General features: G+C 36.7%; 1 protein-coding gene across 2 annotated transcripts in view; it reads right to left on the reverse strand.

The window, feature by feature from the left end:
• The window catches only part of LOC18422537 (gamma carbonic anhydrase 1), a 39,743-nt gene extending 18,124 nt beyond the window's left edge, over positions 1–21,619 (reverse strand). The window contains exons 1-3 of one of the 2 annotated variants that reach the window (XM_006878470.4): positions 21,342–21,619; positions 9,268–9,411; positions 1,557–1,682 (exon numbers count right to left, since the gene is read on the reverse strand). In XM_006878470.4, coding sequence (XP_006878532.1) covers positions 1,557–1,682; positions 9,268–9,411; positions 21,342–21,456 — 385 coding nt within the window. In that variant the 5' untranslated portion in view covers positions 21,457–21,619. Of the gene's footprint in view, positions 1–1,556; positions 1,683–9,267; positions 9,412–21,186 lie in introns of both variants that reach the window. The other variant, XM_088860544.1, reaches the window with a different exon arrangement.
• Between the last annotated feature and the right edge of the window lie 854 nt (positions 21,620–22,473).

Genomic DNA, 22,473 nt, shown 5'->3' on the forward strand with positions numbered 1-22,473 from the left:
GAGAGCACTTGATGGAGAAGCAAAGCTTCGGGGCTTTTTAAACTGTTAGAAAGGTGGTAGCTATCAATGGACAGTGACGGATTAGGTTGATGCGACAGGCGAAAGATTCCAAACTTTTTGAAATTTGAAAACGCTGGCTGTGGGAAATACTTCTGTGGTAATGTGGATGTCGCTTCATTGACTTTTTTTGTTCGAATGTAATGCACTTGTGAACCCTGTTAAATGCTGTTTTCTCTCTCCTATTTTTTTATCTATTGATTGTTCTTTTCTCTCTCCTGTTTTGATGAAATGTTTGTCGCCTTGGGTTTGATGGTCTTCACCGGTTTCGGATCTGATTTTTGTTTCCTAACAAATTCTGGCTTGTTGCAAGCCTCCAAAATTGTTTTCTGACAGAATGTTTGTGGTTGGTGACGGTTTCATTTGTAAGAGGTTTGGGTTGGGGAAGGGAGGTACGGTTGCTGCCATGGCATTGGCAATCTTTATTTGCTATATATAATCCTCTCTAGCCATGACTAAGGTTTTACCCTTGACCTAGTGCAATCATTTCTGTTTTTCCTTTTCTTTTTTGTTAGACACTTGGACCTTTTTTTATCAGTAGCAAACTTGATAGTTTGATGGTTAAAAAGAAAAAGAAAGAAAGAAAGAAAAGAAAAAAAGACAAAGTTTCGAACATTAGGAGAAAAATCAACTAGATATGACCAGCCAGTTTAGTCTAGACTCTATACTTAATCCTGTTGACATGGAACCAGTTGGTCTTTAATTGTTCCCAGTCCAGCCAAAACAGGACTAAATAGCAAATAGGCCAGCTGGAGACAGAACAATGGGATCAGCCTATTTGTAGGCCCATAAGGGTGTCAACCTGGTTTGGGATCCTAAACTGACCCAACATGTCGGTTCCAGGTCTAGCAAGTACGGACCTGATTGGGTCGGGTTCACTTCTGAGTGTGTAGAAAAAAGGCTTCAGTCAACCCAGTGCCCTGCAGGATCAACTTGACCATATCTATCTCTGGGTTTGGACCCATAGCCTGGAACTGGGGGATCAGGTCTAGGTCTAGGTTTAGACCCATCACCTGGAACTGGTGAGTCAGGTCTGGGTCCAACTGCCACTGGACCCAGGTCCTAACCAAGAGTCTAGATCTTAGGTGGAATTACCCAACCTGGACCCGGCCCATTTACATCCTTCTTGTTGGTCAGGGTTCAAGTATACAAGAAAATATTAAATGCAATGATTGACATTCTCCATGAAATTTAGGAAGCACATGGAATCCTATAAAGATTGAATTATAAAATGTTAAGATCCACTTGAAAGGAGTGGTTCTTCATATCATTAAACCCCTATTAACCTTTTATAGCCAGATTGGAGAGGGTTATTCAACCTTCTAAAAGCTAAGAACCATAAAAAAAAAACTTCAAGAGAAGCAGAAATACAAGTCATGCCATAGTTTCATATAAGTCATGCAAATGTTTAGAGCTTCAACCAATTCACAAACAGAGATCAACAGAAGCATATTTCTTTCAAGCCAGAAGCTATTTCCGTGAAGCATAATGCAACATACCAACTGTAACATTGTCCCCAATTATGGTTGGAAGGACCTTCCCACTTAGATTAGATTTTGCCACATGCACAAGGGAATTGTCCTGTATGTTCGTCCCGGTACCAACACTAATGCTGTTCACATCCCCTGAGCCCGCAAACACATTCAAGATTAGACATTAAAAGTTAAAAAACTGTAAATAGCATGGGTGCAGCATATCAAACTCTGGAACTAAGTAGAAAGAGACACCTATATGTATTCTTAATAAATTAACTGAAGAAAATGAAAATAAACAGAAGCATAGAAGTAAATATGAAACCCAATCCTGTAGAAGGGTAAATTCTCCAAGCCACTAACTCGCAATTCCGAATCAAGATATAAACCATGCTATTAGTAAATCATATTAGATATTTAGAATTATGCAATTCCTTGACATAAATGAAATGTTGCTCCTGATTTAAAAAGAAAAAAAGGCTTCTATAGCAAAGTTTTTTTCTTTTAAAGAAATGTTGACCATTGTATTAATGGAGTAAATAACAGCCAGCAATATGCTGTTTTGTATAAAATTGTAGTGTAGTCTTCTGCTTAAAAACAAGCCTGCCTTTTACAAGAAGGGAAGGATATACATGTCTAGAAAGAAAGCATGAGAGATGAAAGAGGTGGATAGCAGAATAGGGAGGAGGGTAAGACACATAGTTGCTAGAAGCAGGAGCAGGAAGGGGCGCAGAAGCGAGGGATTGTCAGTAGCAACAAGCTCGCTAATTTGGAAGGGTCATAGAAGGGCTCTTACTAAAGACAAAAAAAGTATGGAATTTCTCAAATACACAATTTTTTAAATTACATTTATATATACAATAAACATATTAGAAATATATTTATTTAACTTACAAATATTTCACTGACAATTATATTTTTTCAAGTGAATTTTAAAACTCATAATTATTTAGTCGTCTTATAATATAAAGTCTTGCATATTAATATACGAAAACTATTTATTTGATTAATATAATGTAAATTAGTAAAAGAAATTAATAAGTTTCAGTCATCATAAGTTTTGCCCTCCTGTTTCTATACCGCTTCATTATAAATTAAGAACAAGACTCAAACTAAAAAATAGGAAAAATATGGAGAGTGATAAGAGAGATAAATTTTCGTCTTACGATGCTAAACTTGGACCTACCATGCCTTCTTTAATGCAATTATCAAACCAATGCATTTAGCACTATCTTTTTTAAAAAAAATAATAATCAAGAGTTAAGCACCCTATCCCTTTAAAACATAAAATCATATATAAAGGGATTTCATTAGTATTTCTTTCTTTGTTTCTTTTTTTTAATTGACATGCATTTAAACATATAATCATATATAAAGGGATTAAAGCATCTCTTGTCCTTTGAAAAATATATAGACATGATTTTGCAACAAAATAATTCTCTTCTTGACTGATATGCATTTAAGACTTGGTTGTTTATAAAAGATATACATAAGTTCATATTATACTGACCAATCCCTTAGGGATTAGGATTGTGACCCCCCCATAAGGGAGCCGGAACCACCCAAGATCATTATCTTTGTTCCTATCAGACTAAGGGCAGGCTGCAGCAGGAGCTTAGGAGAAGCCTATTATTTTCCTTTCTTCCATAATTGGCAGGGGTTAAAGCTTCAGAAGGGGTTTGCTTTCCCAGAGGGAGAGGAGTAGATTAGATGATTTATATGGGGGCTTTATTGTGGAGAAGAGCAAGTCTTACATTTCCTGAGTTGTACAAGGTAGCAACAGACATGAGGCACATGTATTAGATTGTTTTACTGGAAAGGGGGTTAAGGTACCGCAGTGTCCCCTTAGATAATGAGGCTGCCAAGTTATCGACTATGGTGGGGCTGCCAAGGCAATTTTTGTCAAAGAATGATGTGGATCTTTTGTTTTTTGTAACTAGGAGTTGCAGGGGGATTTTTCTGCCAGTGGCTCCATTAGAAGGCGACAACATCTGGGGGTCCTCGACCAGAAGCTTTCACTTTCCTTAATTATTAGGAGATGCGCAGAAAGGCAGAGGAGTTTGCAGTTTGCCTTAGGATGTTCTTTATTGACTTAGGATGTTCTTTATCAATCTCCTAATCATCTCGTGGGTCCTCTAGAGCATAGTTGTTGGGAGCAAGAGCAGGTGCGAGTGCAGGAACCTGGGATCGATCACTGGCTTAAGCTCCCTACCCTTGGAGCACTTGGAAGCGCAATTCACAGAGCTACCTGAGAGCAATCTCCTATATATGCACTACAAGTATATGGAAGCGCAGGGGGAACACCCCATATATATTTGTATATGAATATGTGTGTGTTTATATATGTATACAAATACATAAACACACACACACACACACACACATATATATATATATATATATATATGATTGTATTTTTTCTTATATATTATTCCAATTTCTCGCTCTCTCTCTCTCTCTCTCTCTCTCTCTCTCTATATATATATATATATATATATATATATGTATATATATATATATATATATATATATATATATATATATATATATATATATATATCTATACATATATATATATATATGTATATATATATATGTATATGTATATATATATATGCATATATATATATATATATATATGCATATATATATATACATATACATATATATATATACATATATATATATATATATACATATATATATATACATATAGATATATCGTATCCTCAATTGATACAATATATATTATTGCAATTACCTGAATGGTAAATCATAAATGTATGTGTTTGCATATACTTGTAAATATGTGCTATCAATTTTCTCAGAATTGATATTTTAAGAATAGAAGAATAACCAATCAATCTTTTAGCATTGTCAATATGCTGAACACATACTAATAAGAATTTTATTGCTAGAAAGTCCCATAAAAAATTATGAAATCCAGAAAAGGGTACACTTAGTCTATAGACCACACAGAAAGAGTACACTTAGTGTCTATAGACAAGGAAATGATAGACATAAGAAAATCATGAAATCCATAACAAGATTTTCTATTACAAATAGAAGAATATATATGAAATTAAAGAGGCATTTTGTGTTAGAATATAGTGTAAGAAAATCTTAATAATAAAAAATAAGGAAAATATTTTAGGAAGATTTGAAGTGAGATCCAATAAATGCATGAAATGATATTAAATTGATTATTTAAAAATTGAAAGACATAAGAAGCATTATGAAATCCAACAAACAATTTTATACTATAAACAAAATTCTTAAATAATAAATAATGAAAAATGTCATTTTTTCCATACACTTTCAAATAAAATAAAATAAAATAAAATAAAAAGCTCGTTAATTGATTAGACACTTTTGAAGGGTAGATAAGACATTGTGTAAAAAAAATATATAACGTACGAAAATCAAAATAACTAAACATCAAGAAAAAGATTATAGGGAAGGTTTGAAGTAAATGCATGAAATGACATTAAATTGATTATTTAAGAAATGAAAGACATAAAGGGGTATTACGAAATCCAAGAAAATATTTTCTACTTTAAATGAAAATTAAGAGAATATATAAATCAATGAAAAATATTATTATTCATACACTTTCAAATAATAAAATATAAAAAAAATCATCAATTGAATAGTCACTTTTGAAAGGTAGAAAAGACATTTTGTGTAAAAAAAACATTATGTACAAAAATATTAATAATTAAAAATGAATGAAAATATTTTAGGGAATATTTGAAGTGAGATATAATAGATGCATGAAATGACACAATGGCATTACGAAATCCAAGAAAAGATTTTTTATTATAGATTATACATTTCAAATGAAAATGAAGAGAAAAAAGCAAATATAGGAAATAATTGCATCATTATAATACACTAAAATAATATAAAATAATAAAATCATTAATTAGGTAGACAATTTGGAGGAGTGGATCAAGATCCTTTGCAGTCAGGATCAAGATCCCTTTAACTTACGAACCAAGTTCCCAATAGGTAGGGATCCAGATCCCTTGATGGGAGAAAGCGAGAACTGCTCGAGCTCTAGCTCCAGGATCGCCAGATCGAGATTCCAAGACGGGATTGCCATCCCTTGACCAAGATCCCCGCAACTATGCTCTAGAGCAATCAAAGAAGGTCATTTCATCAAAAATTGAAGATTCGTTTGCATATAGTGTCAAATTCTATTAGATATATGGTCCATTGGAAATTTTTGGGAGATTTGGGGATGCAAACAGAAATTTCAAACTATAGGGAAGGGGAGAGCCATGGAAAGAAAGAGTATCACAATTAACCATTACATTCTAGTGAAGAGGTTGAAGACATTGGGAAAATTCTGCTCAGAGATTGGAATTATGGTAAAAAAAGGGGTTTACAGGCGGCTAGAGAGGGATAAGATACAGTCTGAGAGTGCTAATTGAATCAAAATTTAAAAAATAGCTTTTCCAAGAACCTAGGACCACCAAGGTAGAGGAGCTTTGTCATGGATGGATTTGATATGGTTTCTAGAGCAATCAGGGATTTGGCAATAAAGCAACAATGCCTAACATGCAGCAAAGGCTCCTTAAGATCATTGTAGCTCCCTTGTCTGAGGCTCTACATATGCTTTGAACATGAACTTGTCGCAAGTATGCCCCTTATCCATGGAATGGAGATCTTGGAAATTTCTGGCACCTCAGATATTTATTTCAGCCTCTTAGGACAGATGCTCATGTTGATATGCATGGGCCAGGTTTGGGGTTGATAGAGGACATCCTTACAACTCTATGTTCGTAATGTGCCAATTTATCTTTCTTACGTGTGCCTTAAATGTATGCTATTTGGTTTTGGCTTGAAGCAAGAGTTATTCAAAGAGGATTAATTTAAGAAAGTTGACTCCTAAACAGCATATCCACCATGAAAGTAAGCAATCAATTGATGTAGATCATTTAGCCATATTTTACAAGCAGAATTGGACCATGAGATGCCATAAGGACATGGACTTCCAAATCAGCAAGTTCTAAGGTTGCTCGCTTTCCATGCTATAATACATAATAATACCATTCATGAAAATAAAAAAAGCAAATTAGAGAAACCAACCCAACATGCACTAAGCATGCAAGTCAAATTGCCCAACCTATATCATTTTTATTCCCAAATTTAATGACCCCCAATTTAGAATGAGATGCCCTTCAATTTGCCAAATTATACTTTTACTCTGGAATCAAACCCTAAATAAAGGAAGCTACTTTAGAACTTCTCTGCAATGACAACACCAAAGCAGTCCCTAGAGTCCTCTTTGCATCACCTAAATCAATTTTATAATGTACGCAGATCAAACACAGCAACTAAATAAAGAAATTCAAGTGGAAGCATTGCGACTTCATTAATAAACAAATCACATTTTTCCCACTTTTTTCTACTTCTCATGGTTTCTTAATACTCAATTTTGCATGGTTTCTTCTCATGGTTTCTTATTTTACATTCAACTCAATTTCCAACTCACATGAAAAGCGATTGGACAAAGGTGAGAAAAAAAATCAAAATGGAAAGTGTTTGTATTGAAAAAAAAAAAAAAAAACGAACCTCCTGCGTATCTTCCTCTAGTTCTTCACACCATCCACTAGCTCAGAATTTCTTTTTTAGAATCAATTATAGAAGTGCAAAAAAAGATCACACACAATAGTTTTGGGATCAGGTGTGGAACTGGGAGTGGGGTCGTGATCAGGAGCAGGGGATCGTGAAATGCCAAACGATCCGTATGATTGGCAGCTCCATCTGTACAATCCATATGCAAGGGGTCCATATCCCCAAATGTTAGGGATCGAGATCCCAACCTTGTAGGGATCTTGATCCTGACATTTTGGGATCTTGATCCTAACCTTTGGGGATCTTGCCCCAAATCTTAAAGAGCAGGTATATCTAGGACTATAAATACTCTTTAAAGTAGGGATCTATATGAACGTGATATTCAGCAACAAGAAGAAAGAAAAGGCTTGAATAGAAGAACTCTCGAGCATTTGAAGCCTCTTGGTCATATCTCTCATCGAAGGGTGTTATTCTATAATGTTTGTCTAGCAGTTCTCCAGCTAACCCCAGTGAGCATTCAAACATCTGTCGCACATTCATTTGTGAAGCTAGTGTGGTTGTATTGCTAGCCAGGTAATAAATCAAGAAAATATCAATTTGGTAGTAATCTTGGTCTTTAAGGATGTGAACGATATCTTTAACAATAGGAATCAGGACCCCTAACAGTGGGGACCAAGATTCCAAAATTTCAAACCGAGATCCCTTTTCTAGAGCACCACAGCAAGATTCCAGAGCGGGACCACCACTTGTGTTGGGAGATGCCAGCATTTCTGTTACAAACAACAAATACAAATTACTGACTGGGAACCAGGCCCTAAACATGACCCTAACAAACTAGCAAGTCAATAGGACATCTAAATGGATGTACGATACCTACAAAGGATTGGAACCACTCTAACCCACCTAAGATATCCCATAATCTTCACAGACATATTCCTTTCCTATATAGCACCTAATCAAAGTAGGGGAAACTTACCGTAGTTCCCCACTCATATATATTGCATCCACCATCTCCCAGCCATCCAGTCCAATGGACGACTGAGATGTTCCCAATCAAAATGTCACGCCTGTACACCATTTTATTCTTAATTTTTTTCCACAAAACATTTTAACACCAAATTTGAGGCATTCACTCCTCTCTTAAACTCGCACTTACAAAAAATATAAAAAAAATATTCCTGATAAAATAAAATGGCCAAAATACCCCTAAGAGTTTAAGGGACATTTTAGTCATTTTAGTTTTTCAAAAATATTTTTTATTTTTTATTTTTAGGTGGACCACATGGAGATGATGACACGTACCCAGTTTCATCTTCATATGATTTGTAAAAAAATTGACAAATAAAATACTCTGAGATGTCAGATCTATAGATCAAACAGTCAATGGCTCACTTGTGACATTATGGCTAAAGCCATCCCAACCATCCATCCAAATCGGACGGCTGGGAGATGGGGGATGTAGGAAAACTATATACGGGTAGGGAAGTATAGTAAGTTTTCCCATCAGAGTAAGGGAAAGCAGGAATCTGCCTGAACACATCACTCTTACTTGACCAGCTCTATAGAAAGTCAGCAACCAATCTTAGACCAACTTGTAAGGATTCCACCATCTTCTAGGAGGAACTAATGTTATGCTCCACCGTACTAAATGGGAAGCTGGCCAACCTAGAAAAAAATTTATGTTTGTGCAGCAAAGCCCCCTTATAGACATTACATTTTGGCGTGTGAAGGAATAAAGTTCCAATAGTACCAATTGAATCAACTATCTGTATATGTTCTCTGACATGAAGGTGGCATTAGTGAATTGCCTACTACACCATGCCATGTGCAAAATTAATCAAAAAGTCACTATTAGAAGTGCATGAACTTTTTGGATATCAACTTGGTCCAAATCAGGAAGATGGTCAATCAATGTTTTTTTTTGAGAAATAGATGGTCAATCAATGTTACAGCACAATGCAAGGAGGACAGAAGATGCTTATCAATGAAATTGTGGCAACTAGCTCCTACCACATATCCAAGGAGGCGAGCACAAAACCAAATAAATCTCATAATTTCATCATATAGAAAAGGTAATTTTCAACCATCCCACAAACTCTGATAGGCAGATTATCATTTGGTACACTGTTGTAAGGAATCAAAATTACGCACATACCTCTCAAAACACAGCCATACCAAATGGATGAACCATGCCCCACTTTAACATCCCCAATCACCGATGCACTTGGAGCAACAAATGCATCCTTATCAACATGAGGGACTTTGTCAAAGATGTTCATTAGTGTTCGATGCCTTGACACTGAAATAATAAACAAAATAAGGAGAATATTAGATCAATAAGAAATTGGGATAAGGCTTTGATGATGATTGTTAGATCAGGAAGAAGTAATTTTACTATAATCAATTTTTAAAAGTAGAACTCAATCCCTAATTCATGCACAGTCAATGGGGTTCTCAACTCGAGGAAAAAGTAAGCATGATTGTAATCTCATTATTTGAAAGTTTACTTTTATCATTATGTCAACAGCAGGAATCGCATGAGACAAGGTCTGAATAGAAAAATGCACGCTACCATAAAACCAACAATATGTCTTGTTACTAATTCCAGTTTATTCAATTTAAACGACAAAAAAAAGAAAAACCAGACAAACACAAGTTCCCATAGTGAAACCCACGGTTGACCAGAACAAAATCACAAAAACTCAAAAAAAAAGTTTTAACACTGATTATCATACCTAAAGACATTAAAAGATAATGATTAGCTTGACTGTAATATTTTTTTTCTACGAACAAAATTTAGGTTGAAAAGTAATGTAATGGGCAAAATCCTAAAAAAAATAACAAATAGGACAAAGGATAAGAAGCATATGGATTAGGATAAAATGAGTGAATAGGCAAATTGTACCGCATTCAAATCAACACAAATAATGTTAAAAGATAATCCAAATTTCTGTGGCAAATATCACATATCTCCAGTTGCAATGAGGCACCCAGTTTCAATGAGGCAATACATAAGATTGGAGTACCTATAGCCCAAAAGGAATAACACTACATTAGAGAAAGCCACTTGGCATGAAGGAATTGACATCAACAAGCACGGTACAGCTGCAAACTATCTCTTAAGCAATAAAGAATGCCCTAATCAACCTGGCCAAGATACTCAGAGCATCCGAGTCAACTCTCCTGAGTCAGCCTCAAGCCAAGAAAGATGAAATAACAAAAAATATAATAAAGAAAATATAAACATTGGGAAAAGTACATAGAGTATGAGAAAAACCTTTTCAAAGGTAAAAATAAAAAATTGATCAAATAAAATTTTCTCAAAATCAATAAGAAAATAGAAAAATATAAATCACAAAAGAAACTAACATTAAGTCAATTATAATTCATTTAATCAAATATTAATTAAAAACATATTAGAATTATTTTTATCATCTTTTATGTAACCCCCATTATTAAATTTTCCTTTTTAAGCAGGGTGGGGGGGTTTGGTTTGGCACATAGTTGTTGGGAGCAAGAGTGGGTCCGGGTCCGGGTGTGAGTGCAGATGCGGGAGCCCCGAATCGGCATTTGGCAAAAGCTCCTTCCCCTTGGAGTGCTTGGGGGCGTTACTCAGGGGACAATCTTGTATATATGAACTGCATGTATATGGGAGCGCAGGGGGAGCACCCCATATGTATATATATAGATATATATATATATATATATATATATATAAGCAAACTCTTAAAAACGCTTATAGGCGATTTTGACCAGTGTTTCACCCTGTGGCGGTTTATTGAATGAAGCCGCAACATACACGTCGTCTAAAAAAATCGGACAACACCGAGCCTATGGAGGAAAACACTATTCATTTTCGCCCATAAGCATTACTTAGTAGCTTCCATATATATATATATATATATATATATATATATATATATATATATATATATATAGGGAAAAGTTTATATAAGGTTGCAACCTTAAAATGTAGAATCACAGATGCACCTAAAAAATCTATCGGAAAGGTTGTTTTAATGTTGAAAAGCCTCTAATTGATCATCTCAACATAGAGATGTATGAATATTAAAAAAAAAAAAAAACGTTTGAGTCTCAAAAATAGTACATCTTACAACACATAATCTAGACCGTCCATTTTCAAGATTTTCATATGCTTATAGATCTACTTGATTATAAACATTTTTGGAGTTTAAAATTTTCTAATTAGATATGAAAATAGATTTTAAGATAATCCTACTAATTTTTTACAACAAAATTACATGTTAGGATAAAATTTGGAGATGCACCTCAATTGGATTGTTTAAGGTTGCAACCTTATAGAAACCGCACCAATATATATAATCTATGAAACCTTAATAATTTAAAAATCAAGAAATAGATTTAAGGAAGATTTGAAGTGAGATGCATTAAATGCTTGACATGATATGTCATTAATATTTTAGGAAACAAAAGACATAAAGGTAAGCACAAAACCAATAAAAGATTTTCTACTATCATCCAGAATTTTGAAATGAAAATTAAGAGAAAAAATATTACATGAAACATATCACTACTTTAAAATACATTTGAATAATATAAAATTCATCAACTGTAAAAAATATAAATACATAGATAAGACATTTTGTTTAAAAAAATATTTCTATGAAATCTTAATAATTAAAAAAATCAAAAAATAGATTTAAGAAAGCTTTGAAGTGAGATGCATAAAATTTTTAAAACAGTGTTTCAGCGCTAGGCGGCACCTAGGCAGTCGAGGGGGGGGGGTCCAGGCCGCCTAGCGCCTAAGCGGCTGCCAAGTAGAAATTTTTTATTTTTTGGGTTTTCTCTTTCTAAAATAGCCTCTAATGGTTTTTAGGTTTCAAATGAACCTAAAATCCACAATTTTGCCCCTTTAGTATTTAAAAAATGACCCAAAAATACCCTCAAAAAGCCGCATTTCTGCCGCTGGGCGGGGCGCAGGCTTGAAATGATATTAACTTAATTTTTTAAGAGACATTAATGTAATTATGAAATCCATAAAATATTTTGTGCTATAAACCAAAATTTAGTCATGAAAATTATGAGAATAAATAAATAAATGAAAAATGCCATTACTTTCAAACACTTTTAAATAATATAAAATAAAAGAAATCGCCAATTGTGTAGGAACTATATAAAGATATTTCCAAAAATTAATGTATGAAATATTAATAATTAAAAAGCCATATACTTAATATTACTTATATTAACGTACATCGATTTAGTGGAATTAAATTAATGTTGATATTATTACTATAAGAATTCTCATGGACTACGCTACATATTTGAAATGAGTTCATGGACTGTATACTCATTAACATATATTTAGTATTTTATATAATAAAGTACATTGATGAAGTAGATTAAAATTAATGTTGATAGTTAGATAGTATTATTATAGGATTTCTCATGGGCAATGCGACATAGTTGAAATGAGTACATAGATTGTAAAGTATAAACTCATCAACTAAGTATTACTAAAAGATTTCTCATGGACTATGAACTCGTTACATCAGTGGTAACGAGCACATGTATACAAGCCCTTAAAATTGACCGATCATATTAAGACACAACCCATCTTTTGAGGAGTGATGATCCCCCATCGATAGGGATCAAGATCCTTTACAGTCAAGGATCAAATCCCTTTAGATTAGGAATCGAGATCCCCATAAGTAGGGATCGAGATCCCCTTATGGGAGGAAGTGAGTACCGCTCAGGGTACGGCTCCCGGATTGCCGGATCAAGATTCCAAGAGGGGAACGCCACCCCTTGACCAAGATCCCCGTACTTAGGTTTGGTGGGGGGGAAGCTCGAGTGAGGCCCATGCCAATCCTAAGATACCCGGTCGAGTCCAAGTCGCCTGGCCTAGGTAGTCAAACATTGCCCTAAAAAAGTCACAAACATTCTCCAGCATTCTAGAATGTCCATCTCTAATCACCTACGGATCCCCCGTGGAAACACAGTTAGCTTATTACAAACATCTAATTTACATATTATCACCAAATGTTCAATACATAAGATACAAGGATGCATCAAGTTGCACCAAAGGTGCAAACTACACAGATATATACAAAGACAACCAAACAAGTGACAAAATATATCAAGCAAAAGTCACTCTCTACCCACTCCCCCTCTATCAAGGGATTAGTCTTTGAATTATGACTTAGGGACATGGTTAAACTAGGTTGTGGGATAACACCAATGATCTCTGCTCCATGATATCTACAATCCTCCACAATATGGCAAGATATCGAGTCCATAACGACATAGAGCAAGGCATAGTAATCTCATACTAGCAGTGAGGCCACGAAGATATTTTGCAAACACTTCCGGAGCTTTTGACAAAAGAACTCCTACTCCTGCATCAATAAAGTTGCGGATGCCTGCTGGTCCTAATAGTAAAACCTTCCCCACTTCAACTAAAATAGCATTTAACACAATAACCGCTCAAAATTCAAATATTTCTGGAAGAGCTACCATCATATTTGGTTTTAAGATCCCCTTTAGAAGATTAGAAACAAGCATGAAGCTTGATTCAGGTAATATTCTGCTGCTTATTGCACAAAAGTAATAACATGTGCTAATCCAATCCCCTAAAACTCTTGAAGAATGAGAAACTACCAATAGCATCTCACTCCCTACCATCATGTCAACCTAAAAGAGCATGATCATACAAGTTTTAACTACCCAAAAAATGACTCAACTCTATCATGTCCCATTCCCTAAGATCCCTCCCAAAGAATGGACACCCCACGACTAGAGAATCCTCTCAAAATCATCCCAAATCAATGCTGGTAAATTGGAGCCAATCCTACCAATACTCCAGAAAAATGCTTGTCAGTTGGCCTCTTCACCTCAAAACCGACCATCTCTCTTAATAATAATAATAATTATTATTATTATTATTTATTATGATAATAATAATAACAATAATAATAATAACAGCAGCAGCAGCAATTATCATAATAATAATAATAAATAATAATAACAGCAGCAGCAATAACAATAACAACAATAGTAAAAATCCAAACCCACAATAAGACATTTCCCGTAGTTTACTTTACCTTGCACACTCTAGATTTCGACCAAGTTTCCAATGCTATTTCTCAAAAAGTCGAATGCCTTTTTCATCAATATGATCTGCCTAATATCTAGACAGTTAATCTCCTTAGGCTCGCACTGCTTCACTAATTGGTCCCCTTTAATGTTACTTTGCTACAGGATCTTCATAGAAACCTCTTCAGCTTCTCTTATACCCTTGTCAAATATAGGAAACAAACGAAGCGTAGAATAAAATATTGCACAAAATCACCTCAATGGGATCACTGTACCTGAATAGAGGAACTGAATCTTTCACAGGCCAACCCTAAGTAAACTAAAGGCAACTATTGATTGCAATCAAGGCCCATTCAACCAGTATACAACAAAAACCCACTCCACAAACAAATCTAGTAACACTTACACAAAGGGCAGTTCAGATAGAAGGTTTTGACCCATCATCATCATCATCATCAAAGCCTTATCCGAATTATTTGGGGTTGGCCATGTGCATCTTGTTCTTCCATTAAGTACAATACTCTCAATAAGACCAAAAGTCACCTTATCTTTTTCTCAGTACTTTTATCCATGTCCTTTTGGGCCTTGCCCTTTTAGAGCCTTCCACTCGAACCAAATCGCACCTCCTAGCCGCTGCTACATTAAGCCTACGTTGTACATGGCCAGCCCACCTAAGTCTTCTTTCCCCCATCTTATCGTCTATTGAAACCACACCTAAATTCCCTCATATATGCTTATTCTAAATTCTATTATTTCTTGTCTTGTCATTCATCCATCTCAACATCATCATCTCAGCTACACTCATCTATGGATATGTTGTTTCTTGACTACCCAACATAATGTCCCATAAAGCATTGCTGGTCTTACAACTGCCCTATACAACTTACCCTTCAGCCCAGTGTTCAAAAAAGCGGGCCACCCAACGCCTAGGCGGTGCGTCCAGGACCTACGCCCCGCCTAGGGGTGGAATTTTTTATTTATTTTAAGTTGTATTGATTTTTTAAAAAAATATAAAGGGTTTGAAGGATGGGTTTTAAGTTCATTTCAAACCTGAACCCACAAGAACCCATTTTCGAGAGAAAGAAACCTCAAAAAAACTAAATTTTGACTTTCATTGGATCGAAGTGCTTCTCAAAGTTACGAAAAACAGATCCAAACATCACCCATTTAGTTTTGAAATTTTATAATCCTATTAGAGGGCGTTTTTTATTATTTTAGCACCAGAAAACATCTCAAAGGTGGGAGTTTCGAGTTTGAACAATCAAAGTAAGTGAAAAAATTTATTTTTTATATTGTTTTATTTTGAGATGTCATCTTCAAGATCTAGTCAAAGTGGAGATCCGGGTTGGAAATATGGATATAACCCGAATCCAAATTGCCCCTTGTAAAAATGTTCTTGAAGCTATCAGAGAGGAGATTAAGTAATATATAAGTGTTGTAAAACAAAAACAGGAACAAAATCCTTCTCATTTGAATAGATCTATTTCTGCTGCTTCTAGAAGAAGTGATCCGGGTTGGAAGTATGGTTATAACCCAAAACCAAACGATAAAAATTGTATAAGGGGTAATTTTTGTGAAAAAAATAACAATGGAGGTATTAACCGATACAAGAAGCACCTTGCTGGTATTAAAGGGAATGTTCCTTCTTGTAAAAAGGTTCCTGAAGCCATTCGGGATGAAATTAGACAACTTCTGAATTTAAAAGAACCAGAAAATAATGAAAATGAGCCTTGATCTACAGAAATATCTTCTCCAGGTTCTTCTAGAAGTGGTGATCCGGGTTGGAAGTATGGTTATAACCTGAATCCGAATGACAAAAATTGTATTAAATGTAATTATTGTGGAAAGAATACTAATGGGGGCATTTACCGATTTAAAAAATACCTTGTTGGTATTAAGGGGGATGTTGCCCCGTATAAAAATATTCATGAGGCTAACAAAGAGGAAATTATACAATGTTTGAGTTCAGGAAAGCACAAAAAGATAGAAAAGGGTAGAGCAGCCAAGACTCTTAGGGCCTCATCTACACATACTAGTAAAAAAGAGGTAGAAAAAGAGGAAGGAGAGGTAGATTCAGAAGAAACAGAGAAGGACGAGCGTTATATTGAAGAGGTAGATGACTCAGATGACGATAGCCTCAATTCTAATTCATATGATGAAGCTAACCTTATTCCTTCTGATGATGATGATGATGACTGAAGACTCTTGGTGTTGAGTGTTGACTGTTGTATTGAGTGCCTAGACTGTATATTTTTTGAATTTCTGCATATTTTTTAGTTTCTACTTTTTAGTTTCTAGTTCTACTATCTAACTTTTGTGTGTACAATCTACAGTGTATCAGACTATCAGTGTATGGTTTTACTGTTTTAGCATTGTATGAAAAATATAGATTATGGTCTTATGGATTATCAAAAAAAATTTCTCGACTTCTATTTTTTTTTTTAACTGAGATTATGGTCTTTTTTTTCTTTTTCTTTTTTTTTCAAATCGGCCACCCAGGTTCTGGGCGGCCTAGACCCCCATGGCCGCCTGGGGGCCGGCCGCCTAGCGCTTTTTGAAACTATGCTTCAACCTCAATGGTATGTGGCGGTCACATATAACTCTAGATGGACATCTTCGCTTCGCCCATGCAATTCTAATGCTATGTGCGACATCTTCCTCAATCTCTCCTTTCTCCTAGATTATCAACCCTAGATATGGAAAACAATCCCTTTTAGGTATTGCTAGACCATCAATCTTCACTACTTCCTCATTTCTACTCTAATTATCACTAAACTTGCATTCTATATATTCTGCCTTAGTCTGGCTAATTTTAAAACCTTAGATTCTAAAGCATCCCTCCAACACTCTAACTTTACGTTAATACCACCTCTAGTCTCATTGATCAAAACTATATTATCCATGAACAACATACAATATGGTACCTCATCTTGTAAGAGCCTGATTAATTCATCCATAACCAAAATAAAGAGATATGGGCTCAATGTTGGCCCCTGACGTAGGCTCATTCTCACTGAGAGCTCATTTGTCTCTCCACTAGTTGTCTACATACTAGTTAGCACTCCCTTGTACATATCGCTCACCATGTCAATATAGCCTCTAGTGGCTCCTTTCTTTTCCTACACCTACCAAATTAATCTCTAGATACCCTATCATATACTTTCTCTAAATCAATAAAGATCATGTGGAGGTCTTATGATGGGTTGTGGCCCACCATAAGTTCAAATAAACTTCCTCCCTAATGTCCCCCGAGCTCAACTGCTTTCCAAGTTCTCCATAATGAAATGGAGATAATGAATCTACTACCTAAGAAGGACCGTTTCCAACAACCCTGTAATGGATGGCATAAGAGAGCCACTCACGCTATCATGACACATAAAAATGTTAAATTTTTCTTCTCCTTTTTATATGTTAAGTCCATGGCCAGAATGTTAAATTTTTCTTCTGGATGAGTCCATGGCCAGAATGGGCTTCGAGAAGAGATGGAGGACGTGGATGAGAGGTTGCTACTCCAATCCACATTTCTCTCATCCCAAAAGGATACTTCCCCTCCTCGAGGGGTCTCCGTCAAGGAGACCCTCTCTCCCCCTTCCTGTTTGCAATCGAAGCTGAAGTTTTCAGACGCTCTATCTTCCAAATTTATCAGGCAGACCTCCTTTCTGGCTACAAAACCAGTAGACATGGCCCAACTGTGTCTCACTTGCAATACGCGGATGACACCCTGGTGTTTATGGATGCCTCTCCAAGCGAAGTCAAGACCCTCAAAATGTTCCTCAATTCCTTCCAAATAGCAACTGGGTTCAAAGTAAGTATGGAAAATTCCAGAATGTTGGGTGTTGCTATGACAATTGCAGAAGTTAGAGCACTCATTTCAAGCTGGGAGTGTAAAGTCGAGGATTTCCCGACCACCTACCTTGGTCTACCTCTGGGGCTTGGGAAACCCAAGAAGAGGCAATGGTCCCAAGTCTTAGATAAGGTAGATAGATTTCTGACTGGGTGGAAGGGCAGATTCCTTTCAATGACAAGGAGAACGACTCTGACTAAAGCTACTATAGCAAACTCCCCAGTTTACCTCATGTCCCTCTTCCATATGCCTGCTCAGGTCGCCAACCATCTGAACCAACTCATGAGGAACTTCTTATGATCGGGGCAGGCTGTAAAGAAAAAATATCATCTTGTAGCTTGGGATAACGTTTGTCGAAGTAAAAATCAGGGTGGTTTAGGTATTAGAGTCCTTCGAAAACACAACTTGGCTCTTCTAGGGAAATGGTGATGGCGCCTAGCCACCCAGCCTAATGCACTTTGGGCACAGGTTCTAACGCATAGGTATCGCATCCCTGAGGGTGCCTGGATGCCAGATAGGATTCAGTTGCATAACGCCTCAGGAGCCTAAAAGACATTCTCAACCGCCTTGACTCCATTCAAAAGGTTCATAAGGTTCCACCCAAGAGAAGGCTCGAGAGCAAAATTATGGTCAGATTCATGGTTAGGACCATCCCCCTTGCGTGAGGTGTTCGCTACCCTGTACTCACTTGCTCGAAATAAAGAATCTTCTATTGCTGAGGAAATGATATTGGCAGGAGGCCGTAGAATTTGGAACCCTTCTTTTCGAAGGAACCTAACAGAAGAGGAAACCAACCACTTCCAGGTGCTCTCGACAACCCTACACTCTCTCTTCATCCTACCTCAAGGCAGCGATGCTATAGTCTGGACTCTAACCCCCTCTGGTAACTTCTCGATAGCTTCGTTCTATAAAAGCTTAACTCTAATACCCCCCTCCCGAGATTTCACACCTCGGTACTGTCCAGAGTTTGGGCCACCTTTGCACCACCTAAAGTCCAGACTTTCAATTGGCTCGCATTTTCTCAAAAAGCTCTCACAGTGGACCACCTCCAAAGAGAGGGATCGCCATCCCCAATAGGTGTGCTTTGTGTGAATGTGAGGAGGAAACAAACCTCCACCTTTTCATCCTCTGTGACTTCTCTTTTGACCTTTGGGGTTGTGTTTTGCAATTATTTGGCATCAAATGGGTCACCCCCCCCCCTTCGATCAAGGCTCTTACGATCTTGATTCATGCTGGCCAAAGGCCGGAAAAATCTTGTGGAAGGCAACTATAGCTGCAACTAGTTGGATAGTTTGGCTGGAAAGAAATTCAAGAATCTTTCAAGGCTCAAAACTCCATACACCGGCACTCTTTCACAAGGTAATCTCTCTGGTCACCTTTTGGGCCTCAAACCACAAGGCCTTTTCGGGTATCCCAGGGAGTTTCTTCCTTACCCAATGGAATAATGTCCTCCATCATCAGCCACATTTGGTAACAAGGCCTAATAACTAGCAACCTCCTCCAGAAGGAAGAATCAAGTTAAACTTTGATGGGTGTTCCCTAGGTAATCTTGGCCCAACAGGGGCAAGGGGGGTCTTTAGAGAGCATGAAGGCAATATCATCCTAACAGTTTCTGAGCACCTGGGCCTTAAGGACTCCCATGATGCAGAAGCCTTGGCCCTCTTAATAGCCTTGAAAAACTTCAATCATTCTTGGGGCTCACACCTCATAGTGGAAGGTGACTCACAAAATGTCATCTCCTGGGCAAGTAGAACAAGCTCTCCACCATGGCATGATTCATCACATTTTTAGGGCTATGGACGTCTCCTGGAAGCATATATGGAGGAAGTCCAACGCCTACGCAGATCTTTTGGCGAAAGAGGGAGCTAGAAGTCAAAGACAAGATGATCAAGCCGGGTCCACCTTCTTTTTTGCGCTGGACCAGTGGCACACAACTTAAACCTCTTTGTATTTAGGCATTTTTTGCACTGTTGGTTCAATGTAATTGGGCAATTTCTATAAGCCCGTTTTGTACATGATAGACTAAACGAATTTTTTACCGAGTCACCAAGGGTGGGTGACATCGGACTCTCATATCCATGTAATCTTTTTCCTCATCAATACAATGTTATCTTTATCTCAAAATAAAATCATCCCAAGATAAATGCAACTGAAAGCTACTTGGACAAATACCCATAGAGGGTTTTATATCAAGACATGTTAGAGAAAACCAATGCAATGATCCCAAAAACCCAATAGTCCACCACTTTCGAGAATATAAACATTACAGAGAAGTCTCATCACATGAAATGCACTGGGAGTTTGGGTCCAATAGCCAAGTTCATTAATAATTAATAAATAAAATATGGATTTGCATATCAAGCTAACTTTTGGGTTTCAAAAAGTCTGTTACCAATGCTGAGGAGTGCCAGCCTTTTTGAAACACTCCTCAAACTTCCCTTGCTCTCATAGAACAATCTGCTAGCAGACTGTTTGAAACCCAAATGCTAGCACATTGTATTCATTCATATAAGAGGCCAGCCACAAAACTAAGAAAGGAACTTACTTCCTTTCATTGATTACCTTTTTCTTTTCTTTTCTTTTTGTCCCCAATAAAGGTTGCCTTGTATTATGAATTATAAATCTATATATCTATCAAAATATGCAGCCTGCATACCAGGTCCACGATACATTGATTCCCAAAATGGGGACAGTCCAATCCCACGACTACAAAAACAGTGGGTTCTTACGAGTGTCCATTGATCGCTGTAATTGTTTTTACTAATTTTTCCCAAGTTCAGCAGTGGTTGCTGTGTTTAACAGTAAGGCCACTTACCTTAGCTAGACTTAAGCCTAAGGCGAATAAGAAACCCTGACACCAATAAATTCTCAAACCAAACATGGGTATTACACATAGACAATAGTGCAAAAAAGTAGCGAAGATACATGTGAGATGGAGAGGGAAACTTAGAATTTGTGAGAGATGAAAATGCGAATCACAGAGAGGTAAAACAGCAAAATAAATTATACAAGAAAAGGGGAAAAAATAGTGATTTAGAGGGAGAGACTGGGAATCTATGAAGGAATTTTGCCCATTCAACTTACAATTAGTCACACAAATACATGAAAATAATGGAAAATACAAAAAAAATGCGATAACTGGAGCAATACTACTTTTCCATGGAGAGAGAAATAGCCAAAAAAATGGGGATTGAGAGATTGAGAAACTCGCAATCTATGAAGTAACTGAGTGAGGAGTGTGGAACAAAATAAAAGAAATTGAGAAGGAAAATAAAAGAGGGGAGGTTATGAGGAGGAAAGAATGATACATTGTTCTTGGAAGTAGTAGTTTCCTTGAAGGCGGCATCCCAAGCGATCGAGGGCCTGGCCAGTCTCACGAATCCAGAATCCGACGGTGTAGATTGCCTTTCCCAGAGTGCCCATCTTCTGCCGATCGTCCAATGCAAGAAAAGGGCTTTCAGGGCTTCTTCTCCTGCTGACGGCGACTTCTCAAAGTTTTCACTATATTTGTGACTGATCACTATACTATAGGAGCGACAGCCGAAAGAAGAGAGAGTTGTTGAATGGGGAAGAGAGGAAAAAGGATAGGGCGGAATTGGGCTCTCATTGGTTTATAGTGAACACTAATTTTGAGGGGGAGGCCAAAAGAGTATATGCTCCCGCGGGAGCATATTAAAGATTCTCAGGCAATACGGTTACAGTTCTTGGCTAGTGTTTTTAAAAACTCGGAACCAGGCTAGTATTTTAAAACTTGGAACAAGGTTCCCAATTGGTTACCATGGATTGGATTGGTTCAGCGAGTTAGATCTAAAGAATTTTAAAATTGAGGGAGATGGACAACTCCAAGTTCCCAATCTAGATCGCCTCCCACCGGTTTCCTGTCCAATTGTTGAGAGCAGTGATTCAAAACTCAGCGAGTCGAACCGGACTCGCCCGGTTCAACTTGGGAATAAGCACACCCGTGCCATTCCAGTGAAATACCGGGAATCGCCCGTGTCCAGAGAGAATCGGGCGATTCTCAATAGTGAATCATCGAGTCAACCCTGTTCTCAATAGTAAAACACTGGTGTAACAATATTTTTCACGAGATTCATGGTTTTCTGTCATTTTTCACCGTTTTCAGCTTTGTAATTGAATCTTTCAGCCTTTACTTTAATATTTTCAAACATTTCAGTCAATAAATTGTAGTAGAATCATTGATTTTGATAACAAATATTTGGATATGTGAAGAACAAAGCGTGAGTTTTAGGGATCCGCCATTTCTCTGATTTCAAGTAAAATAGGGCATCAGTTTTTATAAAATTTGAGGGTTATTGATCTTAAGAGTGTTGTTTAGAAGTTGTTGTTCATAATTTGTGAGTATTTGGACGATTACATCTCAGATTAAAATTTGAAGCCATGGGTGCAGGAAAAACAGGTAAGAACTGCGGTTTTCTTTTT

The sequence above is a fragment of the Amborella trichopoda genome, chromosome 3 (genome assembly GCF_054954075.1).
Source record: "Amborella trichopoda isolate Santa Cruz 75 chromosome 3, AtrichopodaSantaCruz75HAP2 v2.0, whole genome shotgun sequence".
NCBI lineage: Eukaryota > Viridiplantae > Streptophyta > Magnoliopsida > Amborellales > Amborellaceae > Amborella > Amborella trichopoda.